The sequence below is a fragment of the Canis aureus genome, chromosome 24, assembly GCF_053574225.1.
Source record: "Canis aureus isolate CA01 chromosome 24, VMU_Caureus_v.1.0, whole genome shotgun sequence".
Classification (NCBI taxonomy): domain Eukaryota; kingdom Metazoa; phylum Chordata; class Mammalia; order Carnivora; family Canidae; genus Canis; species Canis aureus.
Window position 1 is genome coordinate 18422348 of NC_135634.1, and position 13357 is coordinate 18435704.

Below are 13357 nucleotides of genomic sequence, written 5' to 3' on the forward strand. Positions count from 1 at the left end.
TCCATTTGCATAGCAGATGTTTCTCTATCCCCTCGCTTTAAATCTACAGGTGTCTTTAGATCTAAAATGAGTTTCCTGTAGGCAGCATATGGAGGGGTATTGTTTTTTTGTTTGTTTTTTAACCGTTCTGACACCCTATGTCTTCTGGAGCATTTAGTAATTTACATTTAAAGTAATAATTGATAGATATATATTTATTGCTATTTTATTACTTGTTTTGCAGTTGTTTCTAGAGATTTTCTCTGATTCTTTCTTATCTTTCCTGGTTTGGTTTTCTTTAGTAATATGTTTGGATTTCTTTCTCTTTATTCTTTGCATATTTATTAGTAGTTTTGATTTGTGGTTATCATTAGCTTGTATTTGGCATCTTCTGCATGATGATTGTTCAAATTTCAACCCATTCTTTAAATCTTTCCTCCCCTTGTTTTAGGTATATGGTGTCATATTTTACATCCCTTTGTGAGTTCCTTGAATGATTTCTTTTTTTTTTTTAATTTTTATTTATTTATGATAGTCACAGAGAGAGAGAGAGAGAGGCGCAGAGACACAGGCAGAGGGAGAAGCAGGTTCCATGCACCGGGAGCCCGATGTGGGATTCGATCCCGGGTCTCCAGGATCGCGCCCTGGGCCAAAGGCAGGCGCCAAACTGCTGCGCCACCCAGGGATCCCCCTTGAATGATTTCTTATAGAAACATTCATTTTCACTGCTTTTGTGTCTCCTACTTTCTTATTATCACTTCTGGTCTTTCTTTTCCACTCAGAGAATCCCCTTTAGTATTTCTTGCAGGGCTGGTTTAGTGGTCATGAACTCCTTTAGTTTTTGTCTGTGAAACTATTTCTCCTTCTATTTTGAATATTAGCCTTGCTGGATAGAGTATTCTTGGTGGCATATTTTTCCCATTCAGCACTCTGAATATATCATGCCACTCTCTTCTGGCTTGGAGAGTTTCTGCTGAAAAATCTGCTGATAGCCTTATGGCTTTTCCCTTATAAGTAACTGTCCTCTTTTGTCTTGCTGCTTTTAAGATTCTCCCTTGTCACTATATTTTCCCAGTTTAATTAAAATATGTCTTGGTGTGGCTCTGCTTTTGTTGATTTTGATGGGGATTCTCTGTGCCTTCTAGATCTGGATATGTTTCCTTCCTCAGATTAGGAAAGTTTTCAGTTATTGTTTCTTCATATAAAATTTCTGCCCCCTCTTCTCTTTCTTCTTCTTCTGGGACTCTCATAATATGAATGCTATTATGTCTGATGGAGCCACTGAGGTCCCTAAGTCTATTTTTATTTTGCATAATCCTTTCTCTCTTTTGTTCAGTTTCATTGCTTTCCATTACTCTGTCTTCTAGGTCACTAATTTGTCCCTCTGCTTCTAGCCTGTTGTTCATCGCATCAAGTGTGTTTATTGCACTCTTCATCTCTGATTCTTTTTTTAACTCTTTTATCTCTGTGGTAAGGGTCTCATTGATGTCTTTTACTCTTTTCTCAGATCCAGTGAGTATCTTTACGATCACTGCGTTAAATGCTGCATTAGGCATATTACTCATATCTGTTTCACTTAGATCTCTATCTCTGGCCTTACCCTGTTCCTTCATTTGGGATAAATTCCTCTGTCTTTTCATTTTGTCTAAGTCTCTGCATGTTTCTGTGTGCTAGAAAAAGCAGTTGTGTCTCTTGTTCATGAACCTTATGACCTTATGAAGAAGAGTTCATGTAGTGCCCAGGGCCTGGTTCTTCAGGGAACATTTCCAGAGTGTACGGTGTGTGCTCTGGCTGCTCTACCTTCAGGCTAGTCATCTGCAAAGACTTTCCCTGCCTACTGTGGGCACTGTTCGGTCCCTGGCCTGAAGGTGATAAATTTTAACTAGGTATATTCTGGTCTGCTTGTGAAATAAGATTTGTCATCACCTCCACCAGAACTGAGGCCCTGCAAAACTGGTTGGGAGATGGGATGTGGGCATGGGATTGTGCTGGTTTTCTTAGGGAGGGGGCCTGCCATGCTGGGGCTGGGGTAAGCCAATCTTAGAAGGGCATTTCTACCAGAGCACCAAGGGGTGGGGCTTAGCGTAAGCAAGTTAGGTAGCCAGTGTCAGTGCTGTGCTGCTTCCTGTAGGAGGCCCTGTGCTTATACTGAGGTGAAGGAAGTGTTGCTGGCCAGCTCCTTTTTCCTGGAGAGTCCTCTCCGTGAATGCTGCCTTTCAGGGACATGCTCTGAGAAGGCAAATAACCTCCTCACTATGTGCCTTAGGCACTCTTTAGATCGTTTTTTCCACACTGTACGGCCCTGGGTAGTTTGCCTGCTTTCTTTCCAAGAGCAGTCCAGCCCTCTGACACTTAAAACTTCAGGCTTTAAGCACCTCTGGTTGCAAGAACTCACAAAACTCAGCCCCTTTCACTTTCCAAGCCAATGGCTATACGGAAATATTCCCTTTGTGCATTCCTGTGTGCTCCCCCTTCTCTCATCCTTCTCTGCAACCCTGGTTCCCTCCCCTGTACAGCAGCCAGGATCTATTTCTCCCAGAAGCCAGGCTCTGTTTCTCCCCTAAACCACATCTCTATACATCTTAGATTCTTCAGTGTGGCTTCTTCATTACTTGAAGTTGTGGTGTCTTCTGCCAGTCTTCAGGTTGATTTCTGGGGTATTTTGGATTATTTGATAGTTATCTAGTTGTATTCCTATGATGAGGCAAACCTAAGCATCTTACTTTGCTGCCATTTCTGCCTTACTCCATTCTTGAAGGATAGTTTTGCTAGATATAGACTTCTTGGCTGACAGTTTTTTATTTTAGCACTTCGTATCATCTTGCTGTTTTTTGGCCTCCAAGATTTCTGGGAAATCTGTTAATCTGAGGATCTCTTTTACACGATAAATAACTTTTTTCTTGTTGCATTTAAGAGTCTTTGTCTTTTGACAGTTTTATTTTTTTAATTTTTTTATTTTTTTGACAGTTTTATTATAATGTGCCTTGATGTAGGTCTCTTTAAGTTATTCCAACTTTAAAATCATTGAGTTTATTGGAATTTTAGATTCATGTCTCTCCTCAAATTTTGCAAGTTTCAGTCACCGTATCTTGAGTCACTCTGCTCCGTTCTCTATCTCTTCTCCCTTTGGAACTTCTATAGGGTGTATATGGGTCTGCTTGGTTGTATCCCATATTTATTATATTCATAATCAATATTAAGAAACAATTTCCAGTGCATGAAATTCTCTAATAATGAGATTATATTAAATGGACTAGTTATGACTAAGATTTCTTGATGTTTTAAGACATGATTTTTGGATAAAGAGAAATAGGAACCAATAGTATATATAAGCTTAACACATTTGCCAAAAATATCAGATTACTAAGAACCATAAACATCTAAGAAATACAGCAAAGTGAGGAGTTTCTACAGTAAAGGAACACCAATGATTGGTCATGTAGTTCAACTCAACTATATGCCAACTACTCTGGGATATGTAAGAGCTATGTGACATAAGAACCAATAAACCAACCAATTTATATTTTTAAAAAATTACCTAACACAAATTCCACACAGATATCAATCAAATTATTAAGCATTCCTTTATCATTTAAATGATTCAAAGTCACATTTAATGTTAAAATTCAATTTGGCCAATACAAAACAGACCTCTCCACTGCCCCCAAAGCTTAAATTTTAATGTAGAGGTAGAATTTCCCCGACAAAAAGACAGCATATAAAAAAAGAGAAAAAGTGGAAGTTAGATGTATGGTACAGAAAATAAATGCTCAAACGCACACTGAATGTCTCTGTCACACAGACAGAAGGAGATGAAAACGGGTGGGAAGAGAAAGTAAATGAACCAGAAAGCACGAAAAGGGAGATATTTAGGGAGTTCCTAGAAAAGACTTCTCTATTTTCTGGGAAATTTAAGTTTAAAATAGAGAGATTGAGGAGATCTGTGAGGGATAGGAAGGGCAGTTACTTAGGACCACTTAAGACTGATGAATAAAAATAAATAAATAAAGATTGATGAGTAGTGTTCACAAAATATTTATCTGTATGGCATCAACCCATCTCGTTACATAATTTATGTCCAGTAGTGCTTCCCATGCTATGTATAAGTATGGGAATAAATGGTTGGATTAACCCATGAACTGAAATGTATTGGACAGATGGGGTGGTAAAACAAGAGAAAAAGTAACCAAGTAAGCAAGAAATGGAACAGATGTGATCATTTAAGCAGCTTAGAAAAAAATAGGCTCAGAACTAATGCCAGGAGACACTAAGACTGTAAGAGAAAGGAAGGTCAAAAGATTGGAGGTCTTACCAAAGAAAGGCATACTGGAAAGTAGGTTGTATGGAAGTTGGAAAGAGAGGAGGTTATGTTCAGACAAGTGGATATTAATGAGATTTTATTGGTATAAATGGCTGGGTGATAAACAGAATCCGGTAAGATGTAGATGGCTGAATTGCAGAGGAGGTAAAGATCAATGAAGTTAGGGAAGTTGGGCTCCCTGGGTGGTGCAGCAGTTTGGCGCCTGCCTTTGGCCCAGGGTGTGATCCTGGAGACCCGGGATCGAATCCCACGTCGGGCTCCCGGTGCATGGAGCCTGCTTCTCCCTCTGCCTATGTCTCCTATGTCTCTGCCTCTCTCTCTTTCTCTCTGTGTGTGACTATCATAAATAAATTTTAAAAAAAAATAAAAAAATAAAAAAAGAAGTTAGGGAAGTTAAATTTGTGAAACTAGATGACTGATGGCATAGAGAGAAAGAGTATGAAATAGACTAGGTAAGAGAATGACTATGTGGTCAATATATAACATCCACAAACAGGAGACAAGGATGGAATAGTGGCAGATGGAGCCTCAAAGTAGGAATGGTGTTACATGAGCTAATGGGCTAAGGCTAGGGGTATTAGTATTAAGTGTAATAAAAAGTTACATTGTTATTACCTATGTAGCTTTAGTCCCAAGCAAACTTAAAACTATCCCTTAGTATTGGTGATTAGTTTTATAATTCTCAAAATATTTATGTGATTTAAGAGATTAAATGACATTAAATTTTATGATGTTAGCTTCATTAAGCTAACAAATTAATTGTCTGGGGGTGCCTGAGTAGCTTGGTCAAGTAAGTGTCTGCCTTTGGCCTGGGTCATGATCCCAGAGTCCCAAGATTGAGCCTGTGTCAGACTCCTTGCTCGGTGGGGAGTATGCTTCTCACCCTGACCCTCCCCCTTCTCATGCTATCTCTTTCACTCCCTCTCTCTCAAATAAATAAATATATTTTTAAAAAATTACCTAACACAAATTCCACACAGACGTCAATCAAATTATTAAGCATTCCTTTATCATTCAAATGATTCAAAGTCACATTTAATGTTAAAATTCAATTTGGCCAATACAAAACAGACCAGAATTTTTCAATTATTTTCGAATCAGGCATGTATAAAACATTTAGATATGAACTTAGAGACAGCTTTAAAGTTTTTAATATACAATGTAAATTGATTATAAACTGAAATCAATACAACTTATTTCTAGTAGGACTCTTTCAGAAATGAAACCTTGTCCTAGGACCAAGTCAGTAATTTTCTATTTGATAATGATATAATATTTGTTTGCTGAAATGTGAATAAGAAAAATACATAAAGAAAAGTACCTTAAGAAAGGTATTTTTAAAATATTTTTGCATAAAAGAGTAATATATTTATCATAATAAAGACCAAGTAAAATGGAACACCATTCAAGAAAATGGAAATACATGGATGCTCATTAATATTTGCTCATGAATGTAATATGTTTATCAGATTCTAATTTAGGGATATAATAAAATCCCAACACAAGACATTTAAGTAACATGAAATCAGAATAATTAACTTACTGTATAAGAGAAGCTCTTTCAAAGTATTGAATGGCTTTTTCACAAAACTGGGTGTCAATGTAATAGGCTCCAAGCCACTCAATGACTTCAATGTTAGAGGGGAAATACCTGTAAGACTGGAAAAAATGAGGAATGTGACAATACAACATCAGTGGCAACATATAATTCATATCTCAACATTTTACCCACTGAATGGATTAATTTATCCAATGTGAAGTTTATTAGCAAAAAAGTATGAGCTGTCATAAGCACTTTATAAGTTTTGAAACTATATGATTGAGAAAATTTAACATTTGATATATTTTTAAATTACGTATCAGTAGCTTTTTGATGTAGACAGATGATGAGTTAAATAGGTAACAGAATTAACAAAGGGATGAAAATCATGATCAAGGAATCATGTATCAAAAATCATGTATCAAAAAAAATCATGTATCAAGGAATCATGTATCAAAAGTACATTGTTTCAACAATGTACTTTAAATTTTTAAAAAATTAATAAAAAAACTAATAGTAAACAAATGCTTTATTTATTTTAAATCATTATTCATTTAAAAACTAGTAATTATTTCTAAATTTTAAAAATTGAAAGCCTTGCTGTTTTATAACAATGCATAAAAACTAAAAAGTAGATAGAAAATAAGATTACACCTACCTCATAGTAATATTGAAATGCTTGGGATTTATCTCCTTCGCTATCATATAGTTCTCCTAGTTTAGACAAAGCTCTAGAATCAGTTGGAACAACACTGATTAATTGCATTAACCATTCAATAGCTTGATGAGGATCTTCCATTAATTCATATCTTGGACAATTTTAGTTAAGGATAACACAGTTATTCTAGATTCACTGATCAATAAGGAAACCTAAAACAACATTACAGCAAAAATATTCTTAGCCTATAGTAATGTGCTATTTAATACTATTTACTCTGGATTTCTTCAGGGATGCAGATGGAAAGTGGAACACTGTAACATTCATGTTCCCTATATACCTTGCTTTTTCCTTTTGCTTCATTACTATCCACTAAGATCAACTCCCAAACTTCCAGGAGAATTAACAGTTAGCTCTTTTATTCAAAGCACTGTCCAAAATTTGTCCTTAATAAAAATGCCTGAAAGTTGTGTTCAATTATTGTACCTCTCTTAATATGTTCAACATATTAAGGGAAGAGTTTCCATGTATTTTCCTGAGTTTTCCCTAATTAGATTATAAACTCCAAATAGAGAGTTCTCTTTTTTTGTAGCTTTTGTGCCTAGTAAATCCTCTGCATACACTCAAATAATTTATTCCCCCCAACACTTATCGACTATTTATTTTTATATTAAATGTCTGTGAAATGAGAGTATTCCAACCCAAAAGTTTTATTGAAAAAGAAGAATCTTCTAGGGTTTTTGTTTTGTTTTGTTTTTTTGTTTAGATTTTATTTATTTGAGAGAGAGAGAGTGAGAGAGAGCGTGCACAAGCAGGGGGAGAGGCAAAAAGAGAGGGAGAAGTAGACTCCCTGCTGAGCAGGGAGCCTGAGTCAGGGCTTGATCCCAGGACCCTGAGATCATGATCTAAGCTCTAGTTAGATGTTTAACCAACTGAGCCACCCAGGTGCCCCAAGAATCTTCTGTTTTTAATGGTGACAAATGTGATACCATAAGAGAAGCATAAAAATAAGGAAATACATTCAAACAGCCTTAAACATATCAATTGCTTAACTGAATCCAAACTGATCATGAACTGGGCAGTATTAGATTATTACAGTGGCAATTTCAGAGAGATCAAATAGACAAAAAAACAAAAAAGCTAAAAGGAGTAAGCATGAAACCATCTGCTTGAAAAATGACTTTTACCTAAAAAAATGTTTTATGTGCTGTAACAAAAGTAGAGCAGATTGTACTTAAAATTATCAATGGTATACATGATAACATACTTTTCCCTAATATTATCTGTATAAAATTTATATCAAGATAATGCTAACTTCGGGGCAGCCCAGGTGGCTCGGTGGTTTAGCGCCGCCTTCAGCCCAGGGCCTGATCCTGGAGACCCAGGATCGAGTCTCATGTCAGGCTCCCTGCATGGAGCCTGCTTCTCCCTCTGCCTGTGTCTCTGCCTCTCTCTCTCTCTGTCTCTCTCATGAATAAATTAAATTAAATTAAATTAAATTAAATTAAATTAAATTAAATTAAAAGATGATGCTAACTTAAAAACCTACAAAAGATTTTAACCTTGGGGTTCATGGGTGGCTCCGTTAGGTGACTAACTCTTGATTTTTGCTTAGGTCATAATCTCATGGTCATGGGGTTGAGCCCCTGTTGAGCTCCCCAGTCAGTAGGGAGTCTGTTTCTTTCTCTCTTCTTCTGCCCACTCCACTCATGTAAGCACCTGTGCATTCTCTCCCCAAAGATAAATAAATAAAATCTTTAAAAAAAGGAGGGAGAGAGATTTTAACTTTTCCTGGGGCACCTGGGTGACGCAGTTAATTAAGCATCCGACTCAATAAAGTTGTATGCTGGGTTCTGCGCTGTGTGTGGAGTCTGCTTGAGTTTCCCTCTTCCTCTCCCTGAGCCCCTCTCCACTGTGCACACTTCCTCATCCATGTGCGTGCTCTCTCAAATAAATAAAATCTTAAAAAAAAAGACATTTTAACCCTTCCCAAATATTGTGTGAAAGCTTACTATTTTTAAAATAAGGAAGGAAAATGTTTTTCAAATACTGTCAAAGGCATTAAGAACATTAACAAATTTCTGCTTTTTCAACCAAAGGCAAGGAAAAAAAAAACCCAAACTAAAGAAAGACAGGAGTTGTAGAAGAAATTGACACAGGAGGAATGCTTTCTATTTCAACATTCCCCAGAGTTCTAAACATAATACTGGCACATAGAGCACACAGTCAATAAATAAGTGACTGACGAATGAATGGAATGAATGAGTGAATTCATATAAACTACTGGCTAATTCTGTAGAGTAAAGGTGTTTAAAGAGTTATACTCATTAAACTCACTGGTCAGCTAAAATAATTAAGACAAATTAACCAAACTCAATCAGCAATACTAATCAGTAATTAGCATTATTTTTCTTTTAAATAGTAAGTTACTGTTCCAGAAATACTCTTCAAGACTCAGAGTTAAAACATTCTAAAGTATCTAATCCACAGTCAGTAAATAGCTTTTATGTATTAAACATATTATACTCAATTATTTCAATTATTAATTCCAAAAATTAAGAAATAATAGTTTTAACCTTTAAATAATTCCTTTTATAATGCAAATGATCTTTTAAAACGGGATCATCCAAAAAACAAACTCTTAACTATAGAAAACAAACAGATGGCTACCAGAGGGGAAATTGGTGAGGGGATGGGGGAAATAGATTATGAGCATTAAGGAGGGCACTTATCATGATGAGTACTGAGTAATATAATAGAATTGTTGAATCACTATGTTATACCCCTGGAACTAACTTGTGTTATTAACACTAGTGTGTTAACTATACTGGAATTAAAATAAAAAAAATAAAACAGCATCACTCAAATAATATTTTTATCACATATTAATCTGATAGGTTTTAAAATACTATCCTCATCAGTTACTTCATTGGCTAAGGTTATTTAATGATTGGTACCCAATCGCCAAATGAATTAACAACTGTCCTCAAGTTTTTCACGTAAGATACACATTTGCTATCTGGTAAAGAACTTGGGCACTGTTTCTCAGGATTGTGTGAAGTTTCAGGAAACAATCCAAAGCTTCATCGAGCCGGTTTAGCCTCTTATAGGTAAGGCCTTAGAAAGAAGACAGAGAAAAGCTATAAGCATTATTACTGGTAGTAATTTTCTCAAAGTCACAGAATAAATCCTTAAATATTATGTAATATTCATCCAAAAGAGAAAATAAGTAGATTTTTTTAAAAAAAGAACAAGGTGGGGGACGGGATTTCTCACTAATGTTTGGGAGACACCAAAACATGCTATAATGGTCTAGAGATTGTAAAGTGTGGGAGGGGGACAGGAAAAGACAAACACATCAGTAGAATACATTGTTCAGAAACTGACTCAGTTACAGAATTTAGTTAATGGGCATTAAACTCAATGGGGACTATGGGACTAGTAAACGGTGTCAGGACATTTGACTACACATGAAACGAAAAATGTAGATTCCTATTATGAATACATTAAAAACATTTTAAAACTAAACAAAAAACAATGATATAAAAGAATGAAAAGAAAATATAGGAAAATGATTTTATAATCTTGGGGAAGGGAAGGGCTTCATAAAGTAATAAACAAATGAAGCCACAAATTTTCAAAAAGTCAAATTTGACTATATAAAAATAAACTGTTTGACAAAAGAAATTACAGTTAAAAGTCAAGCAATGGACTAGGAAAATTACTTAAAACTTATATGGAGAACAAATAAATATATATCTAGCCAAGAAATCTCCTGCATTAGGCTTTTAGTATTCACTTCCCTCTGCCAGTATAGCTCTTTTCCAAGTTACTGGAATAGTCATATTTTTCTTTCTTCCAACATGACTTTAAACTCTCCTGGACTCTGTCTAAAACTGCTAATTCCTCCCTGCCTCCTTTCCTCCCAACCTAGCAAGTTCTTCTTTTCGCCTCTGGCAGGAGATTAAAGACCTCTTCTGGGGGAGAAAGGATCCAACTGGCTAACCGGCAGTTCCCCAACAACACAGATCGGACAGATGGCCCTGTGGCAGGGTGCTAGGGCATCATTTCACTTGTGGCCTCAGGTATCCCATTCAGCTTTTAGCTGCAAACTCCTAAGTGAGAGGAGACAGGCCAGGATCATCAAACACCTGAGGCAAGTTTGTAACATGAAACATAGAGGATAAAACAAACAAGCAAACCAAAAAAAGCAAAACACACCTATGCAAAGAGAAGAAAACTTCAAAAGAAATTTAATTAATATCCTATGAGATAAGACATTGCATCAACAAGTTTGCCACAGTGCAAACTCATGAACAGGAAGAAATGACACCGATTTCAGATGACTTCTGACAGGCAGGGAAGGGAATAAGATGGTGGTACGCCTCTAGGTCTTATAACATTTTGTTTATGAAAAATACCTGATGTGAATATGACAAAATGTTCAAGTGTGTTAAATATAGTTGGGAGGAACATGCATATTTATTTATTCATATTTTTTTATGTTTGAAATTGATAATTAAAAAGGGAAGAAAATGGGTTTTTTCCCCACCTATCAGTCTGGCAAAAGTTAAAAATATCCAATATCAAAGGGAATCTGAGAACTCAGTCTCATAGACTATGGTAGCACATAAATTGGAAAACTCTTTCGGAGGGCAAGAGACAACATCTATCCAAATTCTACATGTGCATTACTTTGGAATAATTAATTCCATTAAAAATAATCTATGATCCAAGAACCTTCTTTTCAATTTTTTGTTACAAGGAAGTCAACTCTATAATGAATTGGAGCTCTTTAAGCCAATTTAAAAAAAGAAAAGAGAAAAAAGTTGTAAAAGAGAAAAACAAAAAAAGCAGTTTTGCCTGTTTTACTTACCAATATTATAAAGTGCTTCAGTACAAGAAGAATCATTTCTTAGAGCCTCTTTATAGAATTCAGCTGCCTTCTCATAATCACCATTTGCAAAAACTGTATTCCCTTTATTAGTCAGAGCTGAAGGATTATATCTATCAGAATTCACAGCTAAATCTGCATAGCTGCTGGCTTGTGCAAATTCATTTTCCTAAATAAAGTACAAAACATACACAAATTACTTGGGAGTTCATCAAATATCTTTTCTGACTGTTCTGGATTATATATAGACATATAAACAGATTTTCTGAGATTACAAATATGATAAACAGAAGTATTTTGCATATCTTGGTCTTTTTTTTTTTTAAGATTTTATTCATTTATTCATGAGAGACACACACAGAGAGAGAGGCAGAGACATAGGCCGAGGGAGAAGCAGGCTCCATGCAAGGAGCCCAATGTGAGACTCGATCCCAGGACTCCAGGATTGCGCCATGGGCCAAAGGCAGGCGCCAAACTGCTGAGCCACCCAGGGATCCCCCCCATATCTTGGTCTTGATAGGCTTATTCTACAAAAGATCTTTGATCAGCAAGCTTTTTTAACTCCCTAAGTTTCTTATGACTGACTTCTTCATAGTCTCATGGTTTGAATAACAACACTATTTACAATGCCCAAATTTCACATCACAACTGTAGTACCATGCTTCCCAAACCTAAAGCTACTTTTTTTTTTTTTTTTTTTGGCTAAAGCTCTTAAATGGCTATAAAGGCATCACTATCTTTTCTGCTATTCAATTAAATTGGTTGCGTCATCTACTAGGACTTGCATTTCTAGCAATGAATTGTCTCCTCTCTGTCACCTCTGCCAAATGCTCCATCAGGACCTTGCATTGTTCACTTAAGCTGCATGGACCTCTCAATTCTTCAATAGCATGGTATTTGTGCTGTGTCAGCTTGCCAGATTTTCTTGAATCCAGATTTTCTTGAATCCCCATCCCCCCTTTATCTAGAGTTGGCTGAAAGGAACTTGTAGGACACATGGAATGCAGACACGAAGCAGCAGCTTTTACTCTCCAAAGGTCTGTTTCTGGTCATCAGTGGCAGAACTGATGCAAGAAATGCCTATGGATTCCAAACTGTCCTCATTCACTCTGACTCCACATCTGGGTCTTCTTTCCAACTGTGTTGTCCTTGCTGACTGCAGTAACCCAAATCCCTGATGCGGCTTGGCTCTGGACCCATAGAGGAGGCAGTCGTGCAGAGGCAACTGCTTTCCAGAGGCCTCTTCATGAAGGTCCCCCTCTGAGTGGCTGATGGACATGCTTGGCCACTCACTCACTGATTGGTGATCCCTTCGCAAATCCCCTGACCCTCCTTCTGCACCTTCACCTCCATCACTCTGCTACTACGTAAGTTCTAGTTCCCATATCCCTTCACCCATAACACTCATAGTGACTGCTTCCCTGATTGAGCTTTTAAAAAACTTAGATACAATTCACATTTCACAAAAATGTACAATTCTGGGGCGTGTAATACATTTGCAAAAAGTTGTACCACCATCACCAATATCAATTCTAGAATATTTTTATCACCCCTGCAAAAGATATCCTGTACCCATTAGCAGTCATTCCTCATTCTCCCTTATGCTCTGGCCCCTGGCAGCCACTAATCTACTTTCCATCTCCATGGGTTTGCCTACTCTGGACATTTCATAATAAATACAATCATATAATGGCTAGCTTTTTTATGTCTGGCTTCTTTTACTTAGCAGAATGTTTTCAAGGTTTATCCATGTTGTAGTATGCATCAGTACTTTATTCCTGTTTATAGCTGAATAATATTCCATTGTATGGATAGAACACATTTTGTTTATCCATTCATTGTGATGGATACCTGGGTTGTGCCCACCTACTTTTATTTATTATGATTAATGGGGTTTTGAACATTCACATATTTGATATAAAAACTGGTGTCTAAAAGTGAGGTGCTGCTGTCATAAAAACATAC

The 13357-nt window shown here is 36.4% G+C and overlaps 1 protein-coding gene across 7 annotated transcripts in view; it reads right to left on the reverse strand.

The window, feature by feature from the left end:
- IFT88 (intraflagellar transport 88) overlaps nt 1–13357 on the reverse strand; it is a 135806-nt gene that overhangs the window by 48351 nt on the left and 74098 nt on the right. For all 7 annotated transcript variants that reach the window (XR_013362958.1, XR_013362959.1, XM_077868443.1 and 4 more), the window contains exons 17-20: nt 11375–11561; nt 9507–9615; nt 6499–6649; nt 5844–5959 (exon numbers count right to left, since the gene is read on the reverse strand). Coding sequence is in view for 5 of the 7 variants with exons in the window: in XM_077868443.1 (XP_077724569.1) it covers nt 5844–5959; nt 6499–6649; nt 9507–9615; nt 11375–11561 (563 nt within the window). In the remaining 2 variants the exon portion in view is untranslated. The remainder of the gene's footprint in view (nt 1–5843; nt 5960–6498; nt 6650–9506; nt 9616–11374; nt 11562–13357) is intronic.